At 42.6% G+C, this 26,970-nt stretch overlaps 1 protein-coding gene across 2 annotated transcripts in view; it reads right to left on the bottom strand.

Annotated features, from left to right (window-relative positions):
• GNAL (G protein subunit alpha L) overlaps positions 1-26,970 on the bottom strand; it is a 196,562-nt gene that overhangs the window by 42,003 nt on the left and 127,589 nt on the right. For both annotated transcript variants that reach the window (XM_009433627.5, XM_009433628.5), the window contains exon 5: positions 19,019-19,116. In XM_009433627.5, the coding sequence (XP_009431902.1) occupies positions 19,019-19,116 (98 nt within the window). The remainder of the gene's footprint in view (positions 1-19,018; positions 19,117-26,970) is intronic.

A 26,970-nucleotide genomic window follows, 5' to 3' on the forward strand; every position in this document is an offset into this window, starting at 1 on the left:
GCCACTGTGCCCGGCCCTGAGAACCTTTCAATTTAAAATCCCTTCAATTCTAGTCTAACCCACACACTTCATGTAAAGTAAGGAGTCATTAGCCATTAGTGTCCATGGAAGGCTAATCTTGGCCATTTCTTTTCGTCAAGGAATAACTGCAATTAAACTTTTCGGCCAAAACATAAAGTTTTTTTTTTTTTTTTTTGAGATGGAGTTTCACTCCCATTGCCCAGGTTGGAGTGCAATGGCACAATCTCGGCTCACTGAAACCTCTGCCTCCCAGGTTCAAGCGATTCTCCTGCCTCAGCCTCCCAAGTAGCTGGGATTACAGGCATGCACCACCACGCCCTGCTAATTTTGTATTTTTAGTAGAGATGGGGTTTATCCATGTTAGTCAGTCTGGTCTCAAACTCCCGACCTCAGGTGATCTGCCCACCTCGGCCTCCCAAAGTGCTGGGATTACAGGTGTGAGCCACTGTGCCTGGTTACATAAGGATTTTGTTAGTTTAAGCTAGTGTCTTTCGTTAGGAAGCAAAATGGTATTAGAAATCAAATATAACTTAACTTGGTGAGTCCTACTAGAAATAATTTATTTTTAACATCCTTTATTTCTTTCCTTTTTTTCTTTTCTTCTTATCTATTTATTTATTTTTGAGACAGAGTCTTGCTTTGTCGCCCAGGCTGGAGTGCAGTGGTGCGATCTCAGCTCACTGCAACCTCCACCTCCCCACTTCAAGTGATTCTCCTGCCTCAGCCTCCTAAGTAGCTGGGATTACAGGTGTGCACCACCACTCTCGGCTAATTTTTGTATTTTTAGTAGTAAAAAATTTTACATATTTTCTATTTTTAGTAGGTGAAACCATATTGGTCAGGCTGGTCTTGAACTCCTGACCTCAGGTGACCCACCCACCTTGGCCTCCCAAAGTGCTAGGATTACAGGCGTGAGCCACCACACCCAGCCCCTTTTTTCTTTTTTTTTTTAGCGACGGGGTCTTGCTTTGTTGTTCAGCTGCAGTACAGTGGCACAATCATAGTCCAATGTAGCCTCAAACTCCTGGGCTCAAGGGATCTTTTCACCTTGGCCTCCCAACATGTTGAGATTACAGGCATGAGCCACTGTGCCTGGCCTTAACACCTCTTTAGAATGTGAAAAATCCTCTAACAAAGCAGAATACGTATCACTTTTGTACCTTTATAATGTACCATAATAGCATTCAGTTTCTTCTGAAACAGTCAACACCCTAAAGTCACTCAACAGTGAAACAGTCAACACTCAAATAGCCAACAGTCGAAAGGAGGCCAAAGATGAATGTTTTTAAAAGAAGTGCTAACTTTACAATGAGTATGAACTAAGTCAGGGGTCTCCAAACCCTAGGCCACATTCTCATGCTGTGTGAACCAGGCCACACAGCAGGAGGTGAGTGCCAGCCAGCAAGCAAAACGTCATCTGTATTTACAGCTGTTCCCCATCAATCGCATTACCACTTGAGCTCCACCTCCTGTCATATCAGCAATGGCATTAGATTCTCACAGGAGCACGAACCCTATTGTAAACTTTGCATGTGAGGGATCTAGGCTGCATGCTCCTTATGAGAATCGAATGCCTGATGATCTGTCACTGTCTCCCATCACCCCCAGATGGGACCATCTAGTTGCAGGAAAACAAGCTCAGGGGTCCCACTGATTCTACATTATGGTGAGTTATATAATTATTTCATTATATATTACAACGTAATCGTAATAGAAGAGCACAGTAAACGTAATGCACTGGATTCATCTTGAAACCATCCACCCCACCACGGTCCATGGAAAAATAGTTTTCCACGAAACCAGTCCCTGGTGCCAAAAAGGCTGGGGAGCACTAAACCAAGTCATTAGATATAAGATATCTGAACTAGGCCGAGCGCGGTGGCTCATGCCTGTAATCCCAGCAATTTGGGAGGCCAAGGCAGGTGTATCACCTGAGGTCGGGAATTCGAGACCAGCCTGACCAACACGGAGAAACCCTGTCTCTACTAAAAAAAAAAAAAACATACAAAATTAACTGGGCATGATAGCACATGCCTGTAATCCCAGCTACTTGGGAGGCTGAGGCAGGAGAATTGCTTGAACCCGGGAGGCGAAGGTTGAGGTGAGTCGACATTGCGCCATTGCACTTCAGCCTGGGCAACAACAGCGAAACTCCGTCTCAAAAAAAAAAAAAATCTGAACTAAAATATAACATATGTTTTCTTGCGTTATTTGATGGAGTTGGGCTACAATCTTCCAGTTCATACGTATATTCCACAAACACTTACTGAGTTTCAGGCTAGAGGATGAACAGTATGGGGGAATTGCCTATCGGTAAGTAATTCCCTACGCAAACCTGATGCATTTGTAACATTCCACAAAGCAGGGGTTTTTATCTTCCCCAGAATTTCTTCTCATGGAAGGATCCCCGCAATTGGGAAGCAGAGGTGCTCACAGAGCTTCCGCCATAAATTTGATGAATGAGGAATTCTAGCAGGTATTTCTTTCTTTCTTTTTTTTTTTTTTTTTTTTTTTTGAGACAGACTCTCATTCTGTTGCCCAGGCTGAAGTGCAGTGGCAGGATATTGGCTCACTGCAACCTCTGCCTCCCAGGTTCAAGCGATTCTCCTGCCTTAGCCTCCCGAGTAGCTGGGATTACAGCATGCGTCACCATGCCTGGCTAATTTTTGTAGTTTTAGTAAAGGCAGGGTTTCACCATGTTGGCCAGGCTGGTCTTGAACTCCTGACCCCAGGCGATCTGCCCACCTTGGCCTCCGAAAGTGCTGGGATTACAGGCCACCGTGCCCGGCCCTAGCAGGTATATCTTTTCCGGGAACCACAAAGCTGTCTTCAAATAATCATGATTAACCTTGCCCTAAATATAATAAACTGTAGCCATGACTGGCATCTGAAAAACAATACTTCATAGTAAATCTTAACATATTTGTAGGAGAAAGTGTATTTTAAGATTAGTTTAGGGGTTAAAAGAGAATTGAAAGCTGATGAAGCCTGGGTGCGGTGGTTCATGCCTGTAATCCCAACACTTTGGGAGGCCGAGGTGGGCAGGTTGCTTGAGCCCAGGAGTTCAAGACCAGCCTGGGCAACACGGCGAAACCTCGTCTCTCTACTAAAAATACAAAAAATTAGCTGGGCATCGTGGTGCACATCTGTGATCTTGGCTACTCAGGTGGCTGAGGTGGGAGGTCACTTGAGCCTGGGAGGTCCAGGCAGCAGTGAGCTGTGATCGTAGCACTGACTCCAGTCTGGGCGACAGAGTGAGACTGTGTCTCAAAAAAAAAAAAAAAAAAAGAAAAAGAAAATTCCTCAATGTCATTTACGTGAACTAAATCAAAGAAAGAAGGACAAAGTGCATTCAACACGGCTCTTGCTCACTGGAGGCCTCCGGGTGCTTCCTCTTCTCTGCAGCTATGACTGTGTACATGACTGAATCTGTCACAGCATTCCCGAATACGTCCACCAGGTCTCCTGTAGATCATTCCAGGGAAGAACGCTAACTATGAGAAGCATGTGGTCAACAAAGGGTAACAAAGGGAAGTCTGAGGACTCCTAGATAAAGAGCTTTCTCAGAGGGGGTGCCCCAGATACCAAACACACGGATTTGCTCAGGTCACACTATGTTTCAAAGGAAGAGCTGGAATGAGAAACTGACCTTTGCATCTGTGTTCACCTCTATTGAGTCTCCTATTTTAAAAGAGATCTGGGATGTCATTAAACATGTTCAATTGAGGTTAATAAAAAATTTCCTTTTTTGGCAAAACGATCTGTTAAGTCTTGTCTATCTTAGAAGATATATTTAGTCACTGCATGTATCCTGGCAGAAAGTCATGGCAAAGCAGTTTCTTTCTTAGCAATGACTACCTGCCTCAGTAGCTGGATAAGGAATCTTTCATTCTTTCTTCACAGAAATAATGCAGAACACTGCATTTTCACAAATATCGAATAGAACGAGAAATACGAGCATCCCATGCACTTAATTGTTGTCACATGAATAAAATTGTAAGTAAATGGGAATTCTATTTGTGTGGAGAGTTCCTTAAGTCAGTTAATATAATAGAATAATGCCATAGTTCAAAGGTAGCTTTTGTTGATATCATGGATCCTAGTTATTATGTGATCAAGGGAGTTTGGTGAAATAAAGATATTTAATTCTAACCGCTAATGCATGCAATACCCTAAGAAAGGTTTTATTTTCTTCCTTTTTTGAATGCTTTCTTTGATATGAAATTATCAAAGAGCAGCTTCCTTATACCTTAAGTTCTATTTGAAAAGCTTTCATTGCATTCCTTGATATTGTGAACACATTATTATTGTTCACTGGGACGAAGGAAGTGCTCACACAACGCACGATTACAGCTTTCACTTTTCTCTGAGCTAGAATGCTTGTGCTCTAAAGGAGGCTGTGCTGTAGCACAGTTCCGCTCCTCATTCCTTTTTGCGGTGGAATCATATTCCATTGTAGGGATACACCACATTTTGTTTATCCATTTGTCAGCTGATGACACTTGGGTTGTTTCCACTTTTTGCCCAATTGTGAATAATGCTGCTATGAAGAGATATTATGCTTACATCTATCTGAGCTTTAAAGAAAAAAAATTTTTTTTTTTTTTTTTTAGGCAAGGTCTTGCTCTGCCACCCAGGCTGGAGTGCAGTGACTTGATCATGGCTTACTGCAGCCTCAAACTCTAGACTCAAGCAATCCTCCCGCTTTCACCATATCAAGGAGCTGGGACCACAGGTGCACACCACCATGGCCCGGCTAATTTTTTTTTTTTTTTACTTTTAGTAGAGATGAGGTCTCGCCAAGATGCCCAGGCTGCTCTCAAACTCCTAGGCTCAAATGATCCTCCTGCCTTCACCTCCCAAAGTGTTGAGATTACAGGCGTGAGCCACTGTACCCAGCCAAAAATTAATTTTGTATACATAGGAATACTGGGCTATGAATGGTAGAGAGAACAGAAAAAGAACAGTGATAACACAAAAATCTATTCATGTAACAAGTTTATTAAACACCTATTATATGCCAGGCATTGTTCTAGGCACAGTGGTAAACAATAATTTCATGTCAGTTAGCCCATCATAATGAACAGTTTACAAAATTTGGTTAGATTTAGTTGTTCATTCATGTGGTTCAACTATTGAAAGGAATGAAGTAGTGATATATGCTATAACATCTCATATTTATATGTTACTGTGTCAGGCACTGCATGGAGAAGAACAACTCCAAATCCTAAGGAAACAACTTAGAAATTACCTGCCAATTTCCACAAAGATAGTTTTTTAAAAGAGATTTTTAAGACATATTTTCAGTATGGGAACTGTATTTTGAATCAGTATTTTTTGCTTTTCTATTTCATTTCTTCCGCCTTTCTCTCTTAAACTGATTTTTAAAAAGACAAAGTAAGTACAAGAACAATCTGAAATGCTATGGATCTCATACCGCATCCTCTCAGAAGCATCCCCACACTGTCACCATGCGTGGCACATGGATGAAACATAATGCATCTTACCCCCTTGGTATTAAATCAGAAGGCCCTGAAATTAGGCAGACTCGAATGATCAGGAGTCTCCAAATTAATTTTACTGAAGTGTCCAAGTAAAGCTCTCACAAGCCAGTTGCAACAGGGAGTCTTGATTAAAATGCACAATTCAATGACTGTTTTGTTGTATATTCAAAGTTGTGCAACCATCAATCACTTTTAGAACATTTTCATCACTCCAAGAGGAAACTCTGTACCCATTAAAGCGATTCCTCATCCCCCAAGTCCACCTGGCTCCATGCAACATTCATCTACTCTGTCTCTATAGATACACCTATTCTGGACATTTCATATAAATGAAATGATACCATATATGGTCTTTTGTGTCTGGTGGCTTTGACTTAGCATAATGTTTTCAAGGATCATCCATGTTGTAGCATGCATCAGGACTTCATTTCTTTTTGTAACTGAATAACATTCTATTGTGTGGATGCGTCACATTTTGTTTATCCGTTCATCGGCTGATGGGCATTTGGGTTGTTAACGCTTTTTTTCTTTTTTTTTTGAGACTGGGTCTCATTTTGTCACCTAGGCTGGAGTGCAGTGATGCAGTCTTGGCTCACTGAAGCCTCGACCTCCTGGGCTCAAGCAATCCTCCCGCCTCGGCCCCCCAAGTAGCTGGGACTACCAGTGGACATCACCATGCCTGGATAATTTTTCGTAAGAAGGGATTTCACCATGTTGCCAAGGCTGGTCTCAAACTCCTGAGCTCAAGTGATCCACTCACCTTGGCCTCCAAAGTGCTGGGATTACAGGTGTGAGCCACCATGCCCAGCCTGTTTATACATTTTGATTATGATGAATAATGCTGCTATGAGTACTTGCCTAGAAGTTTTTGCATGGATGTATATTTTCAATTCTCTTGGACATACACTTGGGAGTGGAATTGGTGGGCCATATGGCAACTGTGTTTAACGTTTTTTTAGAACTACCAGTTTGTTTTCCAAAGTGGCTGGACTATTTTACATTCCCACCAGCAGTATATGAGGATCCCAATTTCTTCACATCCTCAGCAACACTTGTTTTATCTGACTTTTTAGGCACAGCCACCCTAGGGTTATGAAGTGGAATGTCACTGTGGTTTTGCTTTGCATTTTCCTGACAGCTAAAGATGTTTAGCATCTTTTCGTGGCTGATTAGCCATTCATCTATCTTACTTGGGAGATGTCTATTTAGATCCTTTGCTGATTTAAAAATCGGTTTACTTATGTTATTATTGATTTGTAAGAGTTCTTTATGATTCTAGATACAAGTCCTTTATCAGATGCATGATTTATAAACATTTTCCCCCTTCTATGAGCTTGTTTTTTCACTTTCTTGAATCATAAGGACCTCTATATGTACATCAAAAGCTATCCTGGGCTGAGTGTGGTGGTTCACGCCTTAATCCCAGCACTTTGGGAGGCCGAGGTGGGCCAGGAGTTCGAGACCAGCCTGCCCAACATGGTGAAACCCCAGCACTACTAAAAATACAAAAATTAACTGGTTGTGGTGGCATATGCCTGTAATCCCAGTTACTCAGCAGGCTGAGGCAGGAGAATAGCTTGAACCCAGGAGGTGGAGGTTTCAGTGAGCCAAAACTGTGCCACTGCACTCCAGCCTGGGTGACAGAGTGAGACTCCATCTCAAGAAAAAGCTATCCTGGCTTTCATTGGAAAACTAGATTCAAGATATGAAGTGGATGGAGATGTGAAGTTGATGACAGTTCCTTCAGAATCTGAGAAAAAGGATGTCCCTGAGGCAATCTCCTTCAAATGCATAGGTCCATGCCTCATTCATCTTTGTCATTCAGTGGCTGGCAGTGTCTAGCATGCATCTGATGCTCACAGAATGCTTGGTGAACTTTTAATCTAAAGTAGTCTCTCATAATCTTTAGGTTTAAAATTTGAAATCCTGGATCAATCAAGTAATAGTTGGTATTGTGTAGTCTTGTGTAATCTTATGTGCCTTTATATCCTCATCTGCAAAATAAAGATAATGAACTCATTGGGTTAGTGTGAGGATTACTATGTTAGTTCATCTAATGTGCATAAAATGTGCCTCCACAGGGCAAGTTTCAATAAATATGAGCTATCTTACAGCTACACTTGGGTACTAAGCAATACAGAGCACACACCTCTTTATTATTATTATTTATTATTATTATTTTTTGAGATAGAGTTTCGCTCTTGTTGCCCAGGCGGGAGTGCAATGGTGTGATCTCGGCTCACCACAACCTTCGCCTCCCAGGTCCAAGTGATTCTCCTGTCTCAGCCTCCTGAGTAGCTGGGATTACAGACATGCGCCACCATGCCCAGCTAATTTTGTATTTTTAATAGAGACAGGGTTTCTCTATGTTGGTCAGGCTGGTCGCGACCTCCCAACCTCAGGTGATCTGCCCACCTCGGCCTCCCAAAGTGCTGGGATTTTACAGGCATAAGCCACTACACCCGGCCTATTAGTATTATTTTTTGCGACAGGGCCTCACCCTGTCACTTAAGCTGGAGTGCAGTGGCATGATCGTTGCTCACTGCAGCCTTGACTCCTGGGCTAAAGTAATCCTCCCATCTCAGCCTCTGGAGTAGCTGGGACTACAGGTGTGTGGCACTATGCCCAGCTAATTTTTAAAAATTATTTGTAGAGACGAGGTCTCAACATGTTACCCAGGCTGGTCTCAAACTCTTGGGCTCAAGCAGTACTCCTGCCTTGGCCTCCCAGAGTGCTGGGATTACAGATGTGAGCCACCTCGCCTGGTGGGACACACCTCTTAAATGATTCTGAAACTGTACCTTTATTAATAGTAGTACAGTACTTAGTTGTTTTCCCTGAGTTCCCTGGATTCCTTGGAAGTGTTTCAAAGAATTCAGCAAACAAAAGTATTGTGATAAAACCTGACACACACGTCTGACATTTCACACTGTAATTTGTAGGGTACTGTCAATTTATTAACCTGTGCTACTATGTAATTTATTTTTCTGTAAGCTTCTGATCACAGCTTTACATATACGTATTTTTCTTTATTCCCCCTACATTTTATTATAAAAATTTCAAACATAAAATAAATTAGAAACAATTTTGTAGTGAACACTTGAATACCTACTATTTAGATTCTGACATTTTCGTTTTACTGTACTTTTAGGCTTTTTTTTTTCTTTTTAGAGACAGGTTCTTGCTACATTGCCTAGGCTGGCCTTGAACTCCTAGGCTCGAGTGAACCTCCTGCCTCAGTCTCCTGAGTAGCTGAAATTACAGGCAAACACCACTGTGCCCAGCTTCATTTTATTGTACTTAAAAAAAATCACAGATCTATCCATGTATCCATTCCTCAACCCATCTTATTTTTGATGTATTTCAAAAAAAGGGAAGACAGCAGTACACTCCCTCTGAAATACTGCAGCTCACAGAATGTTATCTAAGAATCAATATTTCTTCATGGTTTTTTCTTTCAATGTAAAATGCATGTCCAATGAAACAGAAATCTTAAGTGTGTATCTGCTGAGTTTTGAAAAATGCATCTATCTGTGTAGCTCAAATTCCCATAAAAATATTATGCACATATTTTCAACTTCTTTCAAATGTGTTGTTTGGAAGGAGGTTCTGGTCGTTTTTGTAGACAATGCAGCACCTGTTGAGTAGTCTTACGGTAGAAGCGAGTCCCTAAGAGGCACAGAGGATGCACACCCTGCTTCGCCCAAGGCCACTTGAGCTGGGGCTCACCTGCAGGGCCCAAGCTCTCCTCGAGCAACTGCCATGTTCTCACAGGGGACAACGTAACCCATAACCCAACGCTATAAATATAACGTTTATCAGATGTCACATTTGTGTTAAAGAATGTGAAGAGCTGTTAGAGACTGTTAAGAATTCAACTTGGAAGAAAATTTCTTTCTTTGTTTTTTGAGACAGAGTCTCACTCTGTTGTCCTGGCTGGAATGCAGTGGCACAGTCTTGGCTCACTGTAGCCTCAAACTCCAAGGCTCAAGCAATCCCTCCTGTCTCAGCCACCCAAGTAGCTGGGACTACAGGTACACACCACCCCACTTAGCTAATTTTTGGGGGTATTTTTGTTTTTTTGTAGACACTAGAGACCCAGGCTGGTCTTGAACTCCTGGGCTCAAGCAATCCTCCCACCTTGGCCTCCCAAAGTGCTGGAATTACAGGTGTGAGCCACTGTACCCAGCCAGAAGAAAATTTCTTATGATTCTCCTTTTCACATTTCTACATCATTTAACTTAAAATGTTTCTTGTAATTACAAGGCAACCTTAACGAAAGACCCCATTTTTGCTACCATTTGCAACAACTCATCTACATATGTCAGGATGTTCCCACACGCCCCTCCCTAGCAGGAATAAGCTGGATGTTGAGTCCAGCGAAAAACTCAATCGTCATCTAAGACCACTGAATTCCAATTTTGTTCTTATCAATATAGCCATAGAGATCTTTAGGTTTGTTTATAATAAGTAAATGTTACAAATGTGAATATGTAAACTAAATTTTACTTCATTAAATTTTCACTTTGGTTTCATATATTTATTTTAATAAAATACCACTTTGCTTTGGCATTGGCTATAAATTGCATTTGGTTCTGCTGGTATGAATTTTGAAAACGGGCACTAGTTTTTAAACTGCACCCTGGGGAGCCTCACATTTGGAGGCAACAGAGGGGCCACAGAGCAGCAGCCAGAAGTGAATACAAGGGCTCCGGCTCCTCACCAGGGGACTCGTCTTCTCCCTCTTTGCTACTGGCATTCCATACAGTTCCGTGTGACGAAGCGTTCCATTTCTAAGAAATACTGAAAAATCCAGCTCTAAGGCATCAAAAATGTGATTTTTGTTTTATAGTTTGAAGGTCCTGATTTTCACACCATGATTGAAGATTCCTGTGATGTACGTGCTGGGCAGAGAGGCCAGGCCCTGAGGGCCATCCTGTTCTAGGCATCCTTTCTGTATAGGAAGTCTGAGGGTTACGTTAGATAAGGAATGGGAAGCCACTGCAGTTCTCCACCCAAGTAAGTAGATTTTCTGAGATATTTTAAAAACAGGTTTTACACACAAAAACATTTGTGGTAATCCCACTAAAAATTTTCTTCTGGATGTCTCAGGGCAAGGGTTTCTAAAGGAGAGTAAAAGAAACATGTAACAGGGGCTGATGGCCACACACAGAGACATCTGGTCTACCTACCTAGTCCCTGCTGCTACATTTATTTTTCATAGCTAAAGTAAATGTTATCATAGTGCTCATAAACAGGAACATTTCCAATTTTGCAGCTCTAGAAAACAAATCTGAGAGGCGGGGCACAGTGGTTCATGCCTGTAATCCCAGCACTTTGGGAGCCAAGGTTGGGAGAACACTTGGGTCAGGAGTTCGAGACCAGCCTGGCCAATATTGTGAAACCTCATCTCTAATAAAAATACAAAAATTAGCCGGGAGTGGTGGCGGGCCCCTGTAATCCCAGCTACTAGGGAGGCTGAGGTGGGGGAATCTCTTGAACCTGGGAGGCTGAGGTTGCAGTGAGTGGAGATCGCGCCACTGCACTCCAGCCTGGGTGACAGAATGACTCGAAAAAAAAAAAATCTGAAAATAAATTTGGCTAGAGATAGAGATCAAAATGAGAGGTAAGAAGAATATGTACATGCATCTAGGTGGCTGCTATATATTTAATAAGTTCAACAGTATATACAGTAATATGCATAATTTAAAATTATAGTTCCTTTCATCTTATTTTTTAAAATTTTTATTTATTTATTTATTTATTTATTTTGAGATGGAGTTTCACTCTTGTCACCCAGACTGGAGTGCAATGGCGTGGTCTCGGCTCACTGAAACCTCCGCCTCCTGGGTTCAAGCAATTCTCCTGCCTCAGCCTCCCGAGTAGCTGGGATTAAAGGCGCGTGCACCACCATGCCCGGCTAATTTCTGCAATTTTAGTAGAGATGGGGTTTCACCACATTGGCCAGGCTGGTCTCAAACTCCTGACCTCAGGTGATTAGCCCACCTCGGCCTCCCAAAGTGCTGGGATTACGGGTGTGAGCCACTGCGCCAGGTCAATTCCTTTCATTTTAAAATGACCTTCAAAAAATTAACTTTGAAGTTGAAATTTCATTTGTGCTAATAATTTCCAGATTGTCCTGAAAGCTGAGTATTCCAGGACTTGACAGCCATAGGATCAAATCAGTGCCAAAGAGGGCCAATGGGGTCAAGAAGACTCCTGAAAGATGACAGAAAACAGATCTGGGACTGCAGCAGAAAAATCACTTGACTTTTTTCGCTGCTCTTTTCTTTTTTTCTGGGATAGTGTCTCTCCTTAGAGAATTCAAAAACCAATTATTGAAATGGATGTACCCTAAAGGAGCTTATCATGTGTCGTACTGAGCATAAGAACCTACACTCTGTGAGCTGTGGAGTTTAAAGTTCCATTAAGCAAAGTCCGATTTTATAAAGCTATGCTAAAGATCCAATTCTCTCTGATTTTCTTTCTCCCAAAATAACCGTTTCCATGGTTACATAATCACTTAGTATTAGGACTTAGAGGAAATGCATTTTGGGGGATAATTCAGTAGAGGTTGTTTTTAAATTTTCACAGTAGGAACTGGGAAATTCAATATAAAATATAATCTCTGGTAATTTGCACAGCTTGCTCAATGCTTCAAGGACACTCACTTTTACAGAAAACACAGTATTTAAGGCTCAGTGATAATAATTATTCTCACAGTCCTGCAATCACATCAGTCCTGCAGCTGCTCAGTGCCACCTGGCTGGCCCTGCCTCACCACAGCACCTGCTCAGGGACACACAAATGGCCACCGACTGGGTCGAGTGAGCCCCAGCAACTGGCCAGTGGGCCTGTTTGATAGGACAAGGCTAGGTAAGAATTGGCCTGGCCTTAGCAAAGCCCATCTCCCCTGCTCCCTCTGGAATTGGGCTGCAGATTACGGAGTGGACAAGGTACGAGTGGAGTAAACAGGGGTGGCAAAGTTGAAACGCCTGAAGGCAAGAACAGAATACTTTTCCCCACAGGGCCTTTGGCTCAATACCAGCTTCCAGATCCTCAGGAGAAAACCCCCCTTCTCTTGAAGTCACTTGGTAAGTTTCCATTCCTTACATGCCAAGCAGCACAACACAGATCTTCACAGCCTTAGACTTTTTTCATGGGTGCTTTACAGTTTTGGAGGTCCCTATCCGCACACATATTTGCAGGCTTGGAGAGAGCGTGTGGGGGCATGTACTTTCGGTGGGTCAAGTATGAACAAGCAGGCCTTATAAACACATATTCTGACCTTAACCTGTACTTCAGAAGAGGACCGCTGACTCACCAAGGAGGCCTGAAGGACAAGGCAGCATCTCTGTCTTCACATGAGTCCTCCCCTAGACTGTGCCCATGGCCAGGCCTGACCACAGAGCTCCCATTGCCTTTCCTGCCCTGGATTCTTCCCTCTCCTGTCATTTTTTTTTTTAAATCAAGATATAATTTACATAACTTATAATTTCAAATAAGACAAAGCTCACCATTTTGATGTATGCAATTCCGTGGTTTCAGTATATTCACAAAATTGTGCAACCATCACCACTATCCAATTCCAGAACTTGCTCATTATCCCAAAGAGAAACCCTCCATCCATTAGCAGTCACTCTTAAGTTCCCCCTCTCCCCATTCCCTAGAAACCACTACTTGACTTCTGTCTCTGTAGATTTACCTATTCTGGTCATTTCATATACATGTAATCATATAATATGTGTTTTTTTTGTGTCTTATTTCTTTCACTTAGTGTGATGTTTTCAAGGTTCATCCATGTTGTAGTATGTGTCAGCACTTTATTCCTTTTCATTGCCGAGTAATATTCCATTGTGTGGATGTATCACGTTTTGTCTATACATTCTTCATTTGATGAACATTTCGGTTGTTTTCACCTTTTAGTTATGATGACAAATATTGCTATGAACATCCATCTACCAGTTTTTGTATGGAGGTATGTTTTTAATTCTCTTGGGTTTACACCTAGGAGTGGAATTGCTGGGTAATTCGATGTTGAACCTTTTGAGGAACTACTGGATTCTCTTAATTGGCAGCTTGGCCTCCTGAAAGGCCCTAACAATTTCAGCATCACTGAGAAGCCCAAAAGACTCCCATGACTCCTGCCACGGAATAAATGACTTTAAGAGGTCTTAGAATTATTACCTTCTTCATAAGCACTAGGGTTCAAGATGCAATTCTGAGGCTGAGGCAGGAGAATCGCTTGAACCCGGGAGGTGGAGGTTGTGGTGAGCCAAGATCGCGCCATTGCACTCCAGCCTGGGCAACAAGAGCGAAACTCCGCCTCAAAAAAAAAAAAAAAGATGCAATTCTGTTGAGCAAGGTGACACAGTGACTTACTGTCACACCAAGATTTAAGTCAGAGCTTTTCCAAGAGCAATTTAGATGTAAAGAAAATGGAAAACACGCAGGAATAGTGGGAATCAGCATGGGGAAAGGCGAGTGAGTATGGACCCGTCAAGGAGATGAGGGTTGGCTGTTTCCGTTAATACCACATCAAATACTGGCTCTTGTTTGGTCAGTTCACATATTTCAGATAGCACCGACTGAGCACTGACTTTATTTATTTATTTATTTTTTGAGATGGAGTCTTGCTCTCTTGCCCAGGCTGGAGTACATGGATTTCAGCTCACTGAAACCTCTGCCTCCCAGGTTCAAGCAATTCTCCTGCCTCAGCTTCCTGAGTAGCTGGAATTACAGGTGTGTGCCACCATGCCCAGCAAATTTTTGTATTTTTGGTAGAGACGGGGTTTCACCATGTTTGTCAGGTTGGTCTCGAACTCCTGACCTCAAGTGATCTACCCGCCTCGGCCTCCCAAAGTGCTGGGATTACAGGCGTGAGCTACTGCGCCCGTTGACTGAGTGCTGACTTTATACAAGAACACCCACCTAGGAGCTGGGCATTTAAATATGAATGAGACACATTCCCTGGGGAATTCAAAACCTAGTAGGCTGAACAAGACACACGAGTCTCGTGGTCTGAGGACTGCACTCTGAGTCATGTCCTGTTACTGGCCTGATTTTGAAATGTCCTTTCTTTTATGAAGTGACGGTGGTGGGAGATGGGAGCAGCTTTTATTTTTTCTAACATCTTATTTGGCAAAGTAAAACAATTTGGCAGCTCTATGTTGGTCTAACAGATTTATTGAAATGTTACTTGTTTTTGAAATCCCTCATCCCTCAATTCCAGAATCTGACCCTAGAGGAAAAACAAGATAGTTATTAGGATGCAAAGGTTATTGCTCCACACGATTCCTATATGTATTAAAATGGGTGAAACGAGCTAAATGGGAGAAGTTACAATTAGCCTAGGATAGTGAGGCCTCAAGGGGGAACCAGTTTCTGTAATTCTGTCAGGCCCAGGGTTCAGAAAGCTGAAACAGAGGCTTTGGCTAAAGGTGTTTTATTCCTGACAAGCCTAGAAGGGAGTCTTGGCCTGAGGCCCTGGGGCCTCGCTCACAAGGCAGTTTTTATCTGTGGCTTTCTGTAATTTGAAAGAATAAATCTAAAAGAAATAGCAGATTTTGGCTGTGGTCTCATCTGTTCCTGGGTAACTGTGATCGTAGGCACCTCTCTAGGTGTCAGTTTCTGTATCAGTCACATTCTAGCAAGAGATAACACTTACCTAGTGCTTACTAAGTGCCAGGCACTATTTTGAGGACTTTGGATATCTACTTATTTAATCCCACAACCATATGAGAATAGATCCTGTTAATTCTCCCATAAAAGTAATTTGCCCAAAGTCTCACACAGTGGTTGGGGGTGGGGCCAGAATCTGAATTCCGATCTGCCTATTGCCAAGCTCACACCATTTCTTTTTCCATGATTTATTTTCGCATATTCTATTTTAAATCAAATTATTAATTCTATCACTACGGTGATGCAGGAATAACTTGTCCATTTTTTTTTTTACAACAGAAAAATTTCTACTGTGGCATTGAGCAGAACTGTGGTCTCCAAGGCCAGTCTTTGTCCAATAAATACTGAAATACTGAAAAAGGGTGATAGAACGCATATTCCACAACAGCTTCAAATGCAGAGGTGTATGAATTTTAATATTATTAAGAACTGCTTTAGAAATTCCAGTTGCTAGCATTTTCCTGGTATATTCTTCCCACCTCTAAAACACGTGAGTTTAACATAATTCTGTTGTGTCTTTTTATTTTTGAGACAGGGTCTCACTCTGTCGCCCAGGCTGGAGTGTGTGGCACAATGATAGCTCACGGCAGCCTCCAACTCCTGGGCTCAAGGGATCCTCCCACCTCAGCCTCCTGAGTAGCTGGAGGCTGGGACCACAGGCATGTGCCACCATGCCCAGCTTCTGTTGTGCCTTAAATGACTGCTTAATGATTGAAATATTGCAGAAAGAGTGAGTGAGAGTAAGAGGAAAAGATAAAAGGCCTTTTCAGCACCTGCAAGCCTCCCAAGGCTGCTCAGACTGCATTGGAGTTCCCCTGAGAGCCTTTCCAAACTCCCACATCCAAACTGAAAGCAACCAAATAACATGAGAGCAACCACAGAACTGTATTCACAAATGTAAACTCAAGGGCAGGGCCAATTTACAAACATTATTTAAGGAAAATCTTTTTTTTTTTTTTTTCCTTGAGACAGAGTTTCGCTCTGTCGCCCAGGCTGGAGTGGAGAGGCGCGATCTCGGCTCACTGCAAGCTCCGCCTCCCAGGATCACGCCATTCCCCTGCCTCAGCCTCCTGAGTAGCTGGGACTACAGGCGCCAGCCACCACGCCCGGCTAATTTTTTGTATTTTTAGTAGAGACGGGGTTTCACTGTGTTAGCCAGGATGGTCTCGATCTCCTGACCTCGTGATCTGCCCATCTCGGCCTCCCAAAGTGCTGGGATTACAGGCGTAAGCCACCGCACCCAGCTATTTAAAGAAAATCTTGAAGGACTTGTCGTGCATGGCAGGAAATAGGACATTTTAAATTTTTTAATTTTCATTTTTTTGAGACGAGCCTTGCTCTGTCACTCAGGCTGGAGTGCAGGTGTACAATCTCGGCTCACTGCCACCTCCGCCTCCCGGGTTCGAGCGATTCTCCTGCCTCAACCTCCCGAGTAGCTGGGATTACAGGTGTCCAGCACCACGCCCGGCTAATTTTTGTATTTTTAGTAAAGATGAAGTTTTCACCATGTTGGCCAGGCTGGTCTTGAACTCCTGACCTCAGGTGATCCACCCTCCTCGGCCTACCAAAGTGCTGGGATTACAGGCATGAGCCACCATGCCCGGCCAGGACATTTTAAATACTTTTTTCATTAATTAAAAATTTTCATGAGTAAATACTTTCTTTAGTGTATAATGGAGGTGGCTAACCCTTTCTACGGTCCTCTGAGGGTGTTTGCAGCAGGTGTGTGCTCCATTCTCGATGCTTTACTATACTTTGCCTTGCCAAGAGCGCTCACCACATGCCTGCGGACTGAGCGTGGGACATCCCGTCCTTGGACAAGGTAAGAAGGAGGTTAAGTACAATCTTACTAGGACCATCAGCCCTCCTCCTTCCGGGTCTCTCCAGCATCTGGCCCGGACGACCTGTGCCCTCTGCTGGGCACTCCCTCTCTCCCAGATGTGCTGTGAGGCTCTTCCTTGTCTGAAGCTGAACTTTCTCAGGCCCAGAGCCCTCTCCTCTCTGCGGGCACTCCTCGTGTGCTCTGGATTCCCAGGCTCTGCATACCATCAGTAGCTGATGACCGGTACACTGGGGCCATCTGCCTCTCTTCCGAGCTCCAGGCTCTGACAACAGACTGACTGCTCGATGCCTCCACATGGCTCTCCATTTGGCATCTCAAACTCAACTTCTCCAAATCAGAGCTGGATCTCTTCCCTAAGTCTCCTAGATGTCCCCTTTGCAGTAAATGGCACCGTGGTTCACCCTGTACCCTCCTGGATTCCTTTCCTCATTAAGTCCACTAGCTAGTTCTGCCCTTCAGTTTCCAGCACTCACCTGCATGGCTACCCCAGCCCAACCCAAGGCACCCCACAGGGTCTCTGCCTTCTGCATTCTGCTTTCCCTGACAACCTCATGCTTGGAGCCTATGGCTGGGATGGCTGGTTGCTGTAGCTGAAAGAAAACCCAAGTTCCTTGCTGTGGTCTTCAGCCCTGGGGGTGTCTGGCCCCACTGACCTCCCTCACTTCTTTATGAGCACTCTTTCTTTCCCCAACCATGCTTAGTGTCTCCTCCTCCTCCTCCTCTTCCTTCCCCCCTGCCGCTCCTCCTCCTCCTCTGGCCCTTGCCATGGGCCCCTTGGAGCCTGGCTCTCTGGGCTTCGCTGGGTGCTTGAGGCCCATCCCATGGGGGATGGTGACTGGAAGTAGAACCTAGTAAGCAGGAGCTTGGGCCAACACAACCACTCCCTCCTGGAAATCAACATTCACAATGCAGCTCCACTGATTGGTTCCAAATACTATGAATTCCCAGATTTTATGCTATGGAATCTCTTCTATGTATATGAATTTTTAGAGTTTAGAGATTTAAAATGTAAAATTTTTCATTTCTTGCTATCCACAGCTTTACATAAAACAACTAGTCAACTACAATTTTTAATTATCAAAACAGCAAACATATCTAGAACTTCTTAATAATTTAACATTGTTCTAAGGACCATTATTTTCTAATAGCAATAGAATATATCTAACATAGCAAAACAAAATGGAAAAGTAAGTGTTTCAGGGAAAAACAATGAGCCAGTCCTGGCACCAGTGTCCTTTTCCTTTTTTTTTTTTTTGAGACAGAGTCTCATCTGTCGCCCAGGCCAGAGTGCAAGGGCACAATCTCGGCTCACTGCAACCTCCGCCTGCCAGGTTCAAGTGATTCTCCTGCCTCAGCCTCCCGAGTAGCTGGGATTACAGGCGCCCACCACCACGCCTAGCTAATTTTTGTATTTTTAGTAGAGATGGGGTTTCACCATGTTGGCCAGGCTGGTCTCGAACTCCTGACCTCAGGTGATCCGCCTGTCTTGGCCTCCCAAAGTGCTGGAATTACAGGTGTGAGCCATCGGGCCCAGCCTTCTGGTATACTTCTAATGTGTACAGAATGATCACATTACTTTAAGAGCCTGGCCTTGATCAAAAGGTTCGTATTATTTTAAAATATAATTTGAGGCCCCTGCTCCAAAATCAAAACCTAACAATAACCATGGAAGTTCACTTTAACTTACCAATATGCATATAGCTCTATGTAAAAGTCAAAAAATGAAGAGAACTGAAAACAATCAGGACAAAATGAACGAAACTTTCTGGTTCTCAGAAACATTGATTCTTACTGGATTTTCAATTTTCCATCTACTAAACATGTCTCATTTTAAAAGTTGATTTCTGTCATAAAAGGTTAATTATTCATTCCTTGCACTCAAGAAACTTCAGTACTGAGAAGGCAGCATAATCATGCATGCAATCATATTCTTCAAAGGGCCCTGCAACTTGTACAGGGCACAACTTACTATTGTGCACAGTCAATCAGCTGGTATTCGTTGGATCTCTCAAAGCATGCCTTCACGCCTTCATCGTCCCAAAGTTTTTTCACATGGTCAAAGAATTCCTAAAGTTTGAAAGAGTTACAAATTAAAAAAAAAAAGTGTAATAACCTTTAAAAAAGTTAAAAGGAAAAAGAAACTGCAAAAACTGTTTTTTGCAAGTAGCATTCAGATTTTCTTTATGGAAGTCTGCATAGTAAAATGCACCGACTCTATGTTTAGTGTGATAAAAAATGTATGCATGCATGTTATCATTACTCAAGTCAAATTGCAAAAGTTTTTTTTTTTTTTTGAGACACAGTCTCGCTCTGTCACCCAGGCTGGAGTGCAGTGGTGCCATCTTGGTTCACCGCAACCTCCGCCTCCCAGGTTCAAGCGATTCTCCTGCCTCAGCCTCCTGAGAAGCTGGGTTTACAGGCACATGCCACTGTGCCTGGCTAATTTTTGTATCTTTAGTAGAGGCGGGGTTTCACCATGTTGACCAGGCTGGTCTCGAACTCCTGACCTCAAGTGATCCTCCCACCTCAGCCTCCCAAAATGTTTGGATTACAAGCGTGAGCCACCATGCCTGGCCCAAAATAGTTTTATCATTCTGGAAAGTCCCCCAAAATGCAAATTACGTCAAAGTTAATACCATATGTTAGCTATAAATACAATTAACAGCATAATTCTAAAGTATTTAGAATTCAGTAACTTAACTCATTGAACCCTCATCTCAGCAATGAAAAAAACATGCATATTATAAGGACAAGTTTTGTCTTAGCTTCTGCCTTTTACGTTTTCTATGTGAGTTATGATTAGGAATGGACATGGTTGAGTAGATGGATTAAATTTGGCCCAGACATATTAGGTACATAAAAAAGGAACTTTAAAAATTACACTTTGGGGATGATAATTTATTTCTTTTTTCGTTTAAAAAAACTAGGAGTTAAGTGTGAATTGTGATTTTTCGTTCATTCCAGAGCCATGAGGTCACTGTGCTCAACTTCACCTATTATTATGGCAAGCAAGATGCTCTGAAAGAAGAACATTTTTCATCTCAAAAGTAAATGAACGGCTTATGAATTCATATTGGTAATATTACCCAAAAGGGCTATGGAAGCAAATAACTACATTAGTAGCTAAACACAAAAGAAGTTACGTAAGTGTTCACAAAACACTTTGGGGGGATATTCACGCCCTTCCCACGGCAGTTATTTGCCTGCCTTTGATCTTCAGGGTTCTCAGGCTCCATGGCCTGTCCCAGCGACTCCTCCTTCATGCTTATCAGCTGCCACATTTCTAGGAATCAACACAGATTCCTTGGAGAAAAAAAGAAGGACTGGCACTTTTTCTTAAGGACTCACAATTCCATACAAAGGTGGATCCAAGCACTGTGAGGGGTTTAATGCTCACAATTTGGAAGGCTCTCTTTGAAAAAACAGATGCAAAATGATGAATACAAAATTAGGTATAAATCCTTGGAAGGGGAGTAGAAGTGAGGCACCCAGAGTGTAGGCTTTATTAGCGTTTAGAAAATCCAATTCTGATTTCACAGTATCAGGGACAATCTTGTAAGTTATGGCGTAGTCTATATCTGTATCTGTCTGTCACCATTATCAACAAACCCAAATGGTTCCCAGTTGACAAAAAAAGAGACATTCTCCCCCTGAAGGGGGTGGCTAAAGCTCTCAGTTTTCATCTTGTCTCCCTAGGTTTATGTTTCCTTCTGGAATCTTCCTCTGATGCTCCCATTAACCCAGTAAAGGAGTTTGTAGGTTTCCTTAAAAAGATTTCCTTCGAAGAGCCATCCAAGTCCATACACACACACACGTCACACACACACATGTGTAAAGATCAATCCTGCATTATGCCGTTATCAAGATGGCCATGAAGAGAGTGACATCGCTGCCTCATGGTGATGGATCTTCCAGTTGCCAGCTCTGGGCATCTGATATGTCTGGACACGACAGACGTATGATATATAAAAACTATAGACTCATGCTACATTGAAACAAATTTAACTGGATTTACCCAAACACAGGAACCACAGACACCAGATTTTATAAAAGTTCACATAAGAGTTATTCACTATAATAGATTTCCAAATGGAATTAAAAACGACCAAGACTGGAGTAATTAATCTAAATTTGGTCAAAAAAAAAAAAAAAGAAAAAAAAAAAAGAAAAACAATATTGCTCCAGGCCCTGCAGGGCAGAAAGGGCTCCAAACCGTGTGGGGTACGGTCGTGTGGTCACCCTACTACCCAACCAGCCATGGAAGTGAGCCCACACGGTGCTGACCCCAGAGCTAACAGGCATGTGGCTAGAGGTCAGTGAGAGGGTTGAGAAATTGATCTTTTTAATTTTTAACTTTAATTTTTTGAGACGTGGTCTCACTCTGCCCCTTCTCACAGGCTGGCGTGCAGTGGTGCAATCTGGGTTCACTGCAGCCTTAACCTCCCGAGCTCAAGCAATCCTCCTGCCTCAGCCTCCCAAGTAGCTGGGACTACACCTGCGTGCCACCACGTCTGGCTAATTTTTGTATTTTCCTAGAGACGGCGTTTTACCATGTTGCCCAAGCTGGTCTCCAACTCTTAGGCTCAAGCGATCCTCTGCCCTCAGGCTCCCGAGCAGCGGGGACGACAGGTGTGTACCACAATATCCAGCTAATTTGTTTGTTCGTTTGTTTGTTTTGAGATTTGGCGGTGGGGGGGATGGGAAGGGAGGTCTCATAATGTTGCCCAGGCTGGTCTCGAACTCCAGGCTCAAGTGATTCCACAGGCGCGCCCACCACGCCCCGCCTGAGAAACCCCATCTTGAGTAGGCCCGAAGCCGGGCTGTGGAAAGCCAGGCGCGCTAAGCCCCTGGGCCTCTCCGGAGCCGCCCTCGCCCCGCGCCTGCGGTGCCACACGCATCCGCCGCTCTGCACGCACAAGACCTCCTGGCAGGCGGAGGAGAAACTGAGGCTCCTATCAGACGCCCTTGCTTTTCGACTTACTTAGCACCCGTGAAACGGAGGCCTACGGAGTGGCAGCCGTGGCCTGGGCGCGTTCTGGCCACCGGGCCACACTGGATGCCGGCCTGGCCTCGCCAGAGGGCGGATGTGCGCTGCAGGGAGGCGGGAGGCCCTTGTGCTTCAGCCCTTGGTGAGCTGGAAAGGGAGGACATTCTAGCTCTGAAGCATTTACTGGGGCCCCTGCTCAGGGACCTCCCGGCTCCCTCCTGCAGAAACATCAGTATCACCGCCCCACCTGCCTCTGCAAACAGCGCACCCCCGCAGCTCCCCAGCTTGGAGGCCCTGCCCAGCGAGGCTGGGATCCTCAGCGCCCCCAGGCCTCAGCTCATTCCTTCAGGCTTCGGCTTCTGCTGTTTTCTCATTTCCTTCGCAATACCCTTTCTCATTTTGCGTTAATTTCCTGCATGTCACAGTAAGGGCCTTACTCACATGATAATCCCTATTTAAAATAGTTCTTACGTAGTTCTTATTTTGTCGAGGGTACTGTGCACAGTACTTTAACACATGATCGCATTTAACTCTCACAAAACTGGAAGAGGTGGCTGTTATCACTGTGCTCAGAGAAGTTAAGTAATCCACCCAAGGGCACACAGCAGGTAATAGCAGAATATCTTATTCCACTGCCTGTGTTTTTAACCAGTATGCATACTACCACCTTTTATTATATATATATTAAATCATCTTCTATTCTTTAGTTTTCTACTGTGTTTCTTTAAAACCACTATTTTAGAAAAACCACTCTTCGCTGGATAAAGTACAGGGGATCTCATACAAGGGTACCTTGTTAAAGCAACACAAGACACTCATGAGGATTCCCATAGGTCTGTAAAGCTCAGTAACTTCTGTGGTCCTTCCACGATTCACAAATACATTGCAAAGATGCCAAGTGTAAATTCAGCTCATGGGATAAGGCTTAATGTCCTGTGGTTGGGTAAGATTCACTGGTGAGGACTGGAACTGCTTTTTATAGGCGACAAAACTCTAGGTTTGAGCTGAAGCCTGAGAGAATTACAGAGAAGTGCTTGAACCAAGAATGAAGATACAGAATTTCTGGAGCATGTGTTGATAGCAAGAGTAAAACAGGGATTGTAGGCACTGTGATTTTTAAGTAGGTGATTTAGATAACACTGAAGAAACACAAAAGCGACAACAATCTCTCTTCACTTCGACTTCCTCATGGGTAAACATGTCGGACTAGCATACAGCTAAGTCCCCATGATGCCACATATTTACTTTTTAAAGGGTTCTAAAAACTTCATGGTGAATTCCAGGGCTGCTGTTGTGATTGTTACTTCAATGTTTTACATGGAAAAGTTTCAAACTTATAAAAATAGAGAGAATGAATCTCCAGGTACCCATTACTCAGGTTCCACATTTATCAACACATGGCCAATTTCTTTTCATCCATATCTCATCCACTTTTACACTGCTTTTATTATTTTGAAACAAATATTTTATTTATAAGGCAGCATATCATGTTATTTCAACATTATTTATAAAACATAAAGACTTTTAAAAAATAGCCGTAATACCATTATCTCAACTAAAAAATACATAAACACATAGAAAAGGATTCTGTGAAGTCATTAAATATTTAGCCAGCCAGTGAAGCTTCTTAAGGTATAATTAAACATTTGTTCAGAGCTAGGCTAGGATTCTGATAGGGATCAAAATACGCCACCCCCAATTATGTGACACTGGCATATTGATTATTTTGAGCTGAAGGCAACTGAGAAACAACAGATATAAGAAGAGCTGTCTGCTCTCCCCCTTTCTGCCTAAAAAAGAGCATAAATATCCCCCACCCTGTACTGGGATAAGAGTGACCTTTATCGCAGAGACAGAGAGCTGTCACCAAGATGAGTCTGCATAAGCAAACCTTACTAAAATAGCCCTTTCTCACAATTATATCAACCCTAGGAGCCCAAATCCCCTTTCATTTGTAGTCACTTCTTCCACAATTTGTCACCCTTTGTTAAAATGGTATATAAGCTCCCAACTCTAACTTTTTTTTGTATGCTCCACTTCTTTTCTGTGACGCCCCTGTGCATATAAAATTAAAAACATTAATAAAATTTGTATGTCTTTTCTCTTGTTAATTTGTCTGTTGTCATTTTAATTCACAGGCTCTAGTTTTTTTCCTTCCCTATAGATCTCATACATTTTAAAAAACAATGGAGAAATTAATATGAAGAATAATTTCAGTATGTCTACATTAGCAACTAAGATGAATAATACTAAATAAAAATAATTTCAGGGGTTTTTTTTGTGTGTATGTGTCTGAAAAGAGTAATTCACAGTAAAATGTAACCTGTTTTTGACATCTGAGGGTATATAAAAACTGAAAGCATAAAAAGAAAATTACTAAGTTAAATTTCTTAATTTTTTCTGTATTACTGAATATGAGAATTGCCATGTGATCTTCATATGTTCAGCAACTGATATATGTGAATATTTGTTATTTATATTCAAAGGGATTTCAGTTATAGAAAATAAAAATAATGATACCAAGTTTAAACCTATTTTTTAAAAGCAAGGCTTTAAAATTTTGAAGTACAATTTTGATTTTTAAATCAACATTTAAACTAAAATTTAAAAAAATTAAAGTTGTAATGACTCTATTTCATATTGACAACATTTTCCTTCTGATACTGCTATCTACGACTACCTTTATATTGAAAGTATACTCAAAGATAACATGAAATTCTCAGATGAGTAAAAAAAATTTTTTGCTTTTAAATTCTTCTTAATTACTTTAAAATGCAAACAAACAGATGACAATAAGAAGTGTAAGAATAACATTTCTTGCATAATTTCTGTGCTAATATAACACAGTCAAATGACTTTTTGGTTACACTGACATTTGGGATACATTTTTCATTTTGAAATAAAAATCAAAGAGCTATTTCCCATCACTTGACGTGAGCGTGGTGCCGTCTGGCGGCTGTGGGGTCAGGCCGCCCTGCTCCCACTCGCCATGCTGGGGGTGGCCGGTGGTCCACACTGAGCCCTGCCCTGTGGGCTGGTGGACCATATCCCTGGGTTGAGTGTGAAAATGTTCCCAACGTTCGCACAATATTCTTTCTAGGGTGACTTATGAAAAATACTTCTAATTTTAGTGTCGGGAATACTCTTGCATTTCTCAAGCAACTGCTTTTTACATTTTATTATTCATTTTTAATCTGTGGATCCTGTGACTTTCCTACTGCTTTCATTTACGTCACTGAGTTCACTGCGTGAAAGCTTAGAAACCAAGTTTCAGGGTGCGTCCCGGCACGTGTGAAGGCCTCGGTCAGACACACTGAGCAGTAACTTCACTGCGGTTCCACAAAACTCACTCTCTCCGTTCCTGCCTTCATCCTCCCACATTTTCAGTTGCTTTATTAACTTGTATTGTAACTTTGTGAGCAGCACTAAATCCTTTCTGGACCAAATGGAAGCACTCACAGTCGTTTAAGTTGTTTAATGTAACCTTTTACGGGAACCTAGTGAATAATGTCCACCACTGTAATCACATGAGCCTTAGAAACAGGCAGTTTCAGGACAGTATCCATTTAAATTGAATTTTTTAAAACTCGAGTTTAGGTCTGATACATTTACAATACACCTACTCAATTTTATCCCTTGGATAACAGAATGAGCTAGTAGGTATCCGTTGTTTCTTTTTTCAGGTATCTGGTGAATATCAAGTTAAAAGTCTGGATCTGTTATTTTGTTATTTTACAGTGTTATAACACTATGATTTTGTTATGTATAATTTCTGTCCATCCTGAAATTTAATGTTACACAGTTTATCTAAAATTCTCCTCTGCCTCCTGGGTTCAAGCCATTCTCGTGCCTCGGCCTCCTGACTAGCTGAGACTACAGGCGGGAGCCACCACACCCGGCTAATTTTTTTTTTTTTTTTTAATTTTTAGTACAGATGGGGTTTTGCCACATTGGCCAGGCTGGCCTCAAGTGATCCGCCCGTCTCAGCCTCCCAAAGTGCTGGGATTACAGGCATGAGGCATAGTGCCTGGCCAGTATATCTAAAATTCTATTGAGGAACAGTTTTCAGAAACCACGTAAAAAAAAACTTCACAAATGGGTTGTGCGTGGTGGCTCATGCCTGTAATACCGACACTTTGCGAGGCTGAGGCGGGCGGATCACCAGAGCCCAGGAGTTGGAGACCAGCCTGGCCAACATGGTGGAAGCCCGTCTCTACTAAAAATACAAAAATTAGCCCGGTGTTGTGGCACGCACCTGCAATCCCAGCTACTCGAGAGGCTGAGACAGGAGATCACTGGAACCTGGGAGGTGGAGGTTGCAGTGAGCAGAGAACTCCAGCCTGGGCGACAGAGCAAGAAATCTGTCTCAAAAAACACAACCAAACAAAAAAGAAAACTACACGAAAACAAGCCAATTAAAAGCCTTTGCAGTTCCTGAGGGGAAAGCATCTTTCCTAGCGAGAAGCGTGATCGCCACAGGCAACAAGTTCAACAACTAAGCAACCGCATGAGGTTAACGTTTACCTTAGCATTTACCGAGTGCCCAGGCAATGTTCTGAGATCCTAGGTACAAGGTCTATCTGTCTCAAACAATCCTGCTGTGCAGGTAATTCAATGACAACATGAGAACCATCGAGAATACTTCATAAAACTGCTTAAGTTCACTTGACTAGGAAGTGGTCAAACCTGGATTCAAAAGCATGCTCTGAGGCTGGCTAGCTTCCCTGTTCTCTGTTCAATAGCAGTTCCTTGGGTATAAGAGACCAGTGAGGACAAGTACAAATTTGCAATATACCCCACACATCTATTTTTCCCTCAGGACTTAGCCTACTTCAATTATTATTAGTGTCATGTTTAAACAACTTTTTGAGTATACTATATATGCCATAAATTCATCCATTTATAAAGTCATGCAACCACCAACACCCAGGTTT

Source organism: Pan troglodytes, chromosome 17 (assembly GCF_028858775.2).
Source record: "Pan troglodytes isolate AG18354 chromosome 17, NHGRI_mPanTro3-v2.0_pri, whole genome shotgun sequence".
NCBI classification, from domain to species: Eukaryota; Metazoa; Chordata; class Mammalia; order Primates; family Hominidae; genus Pan; species Pan troglodytes.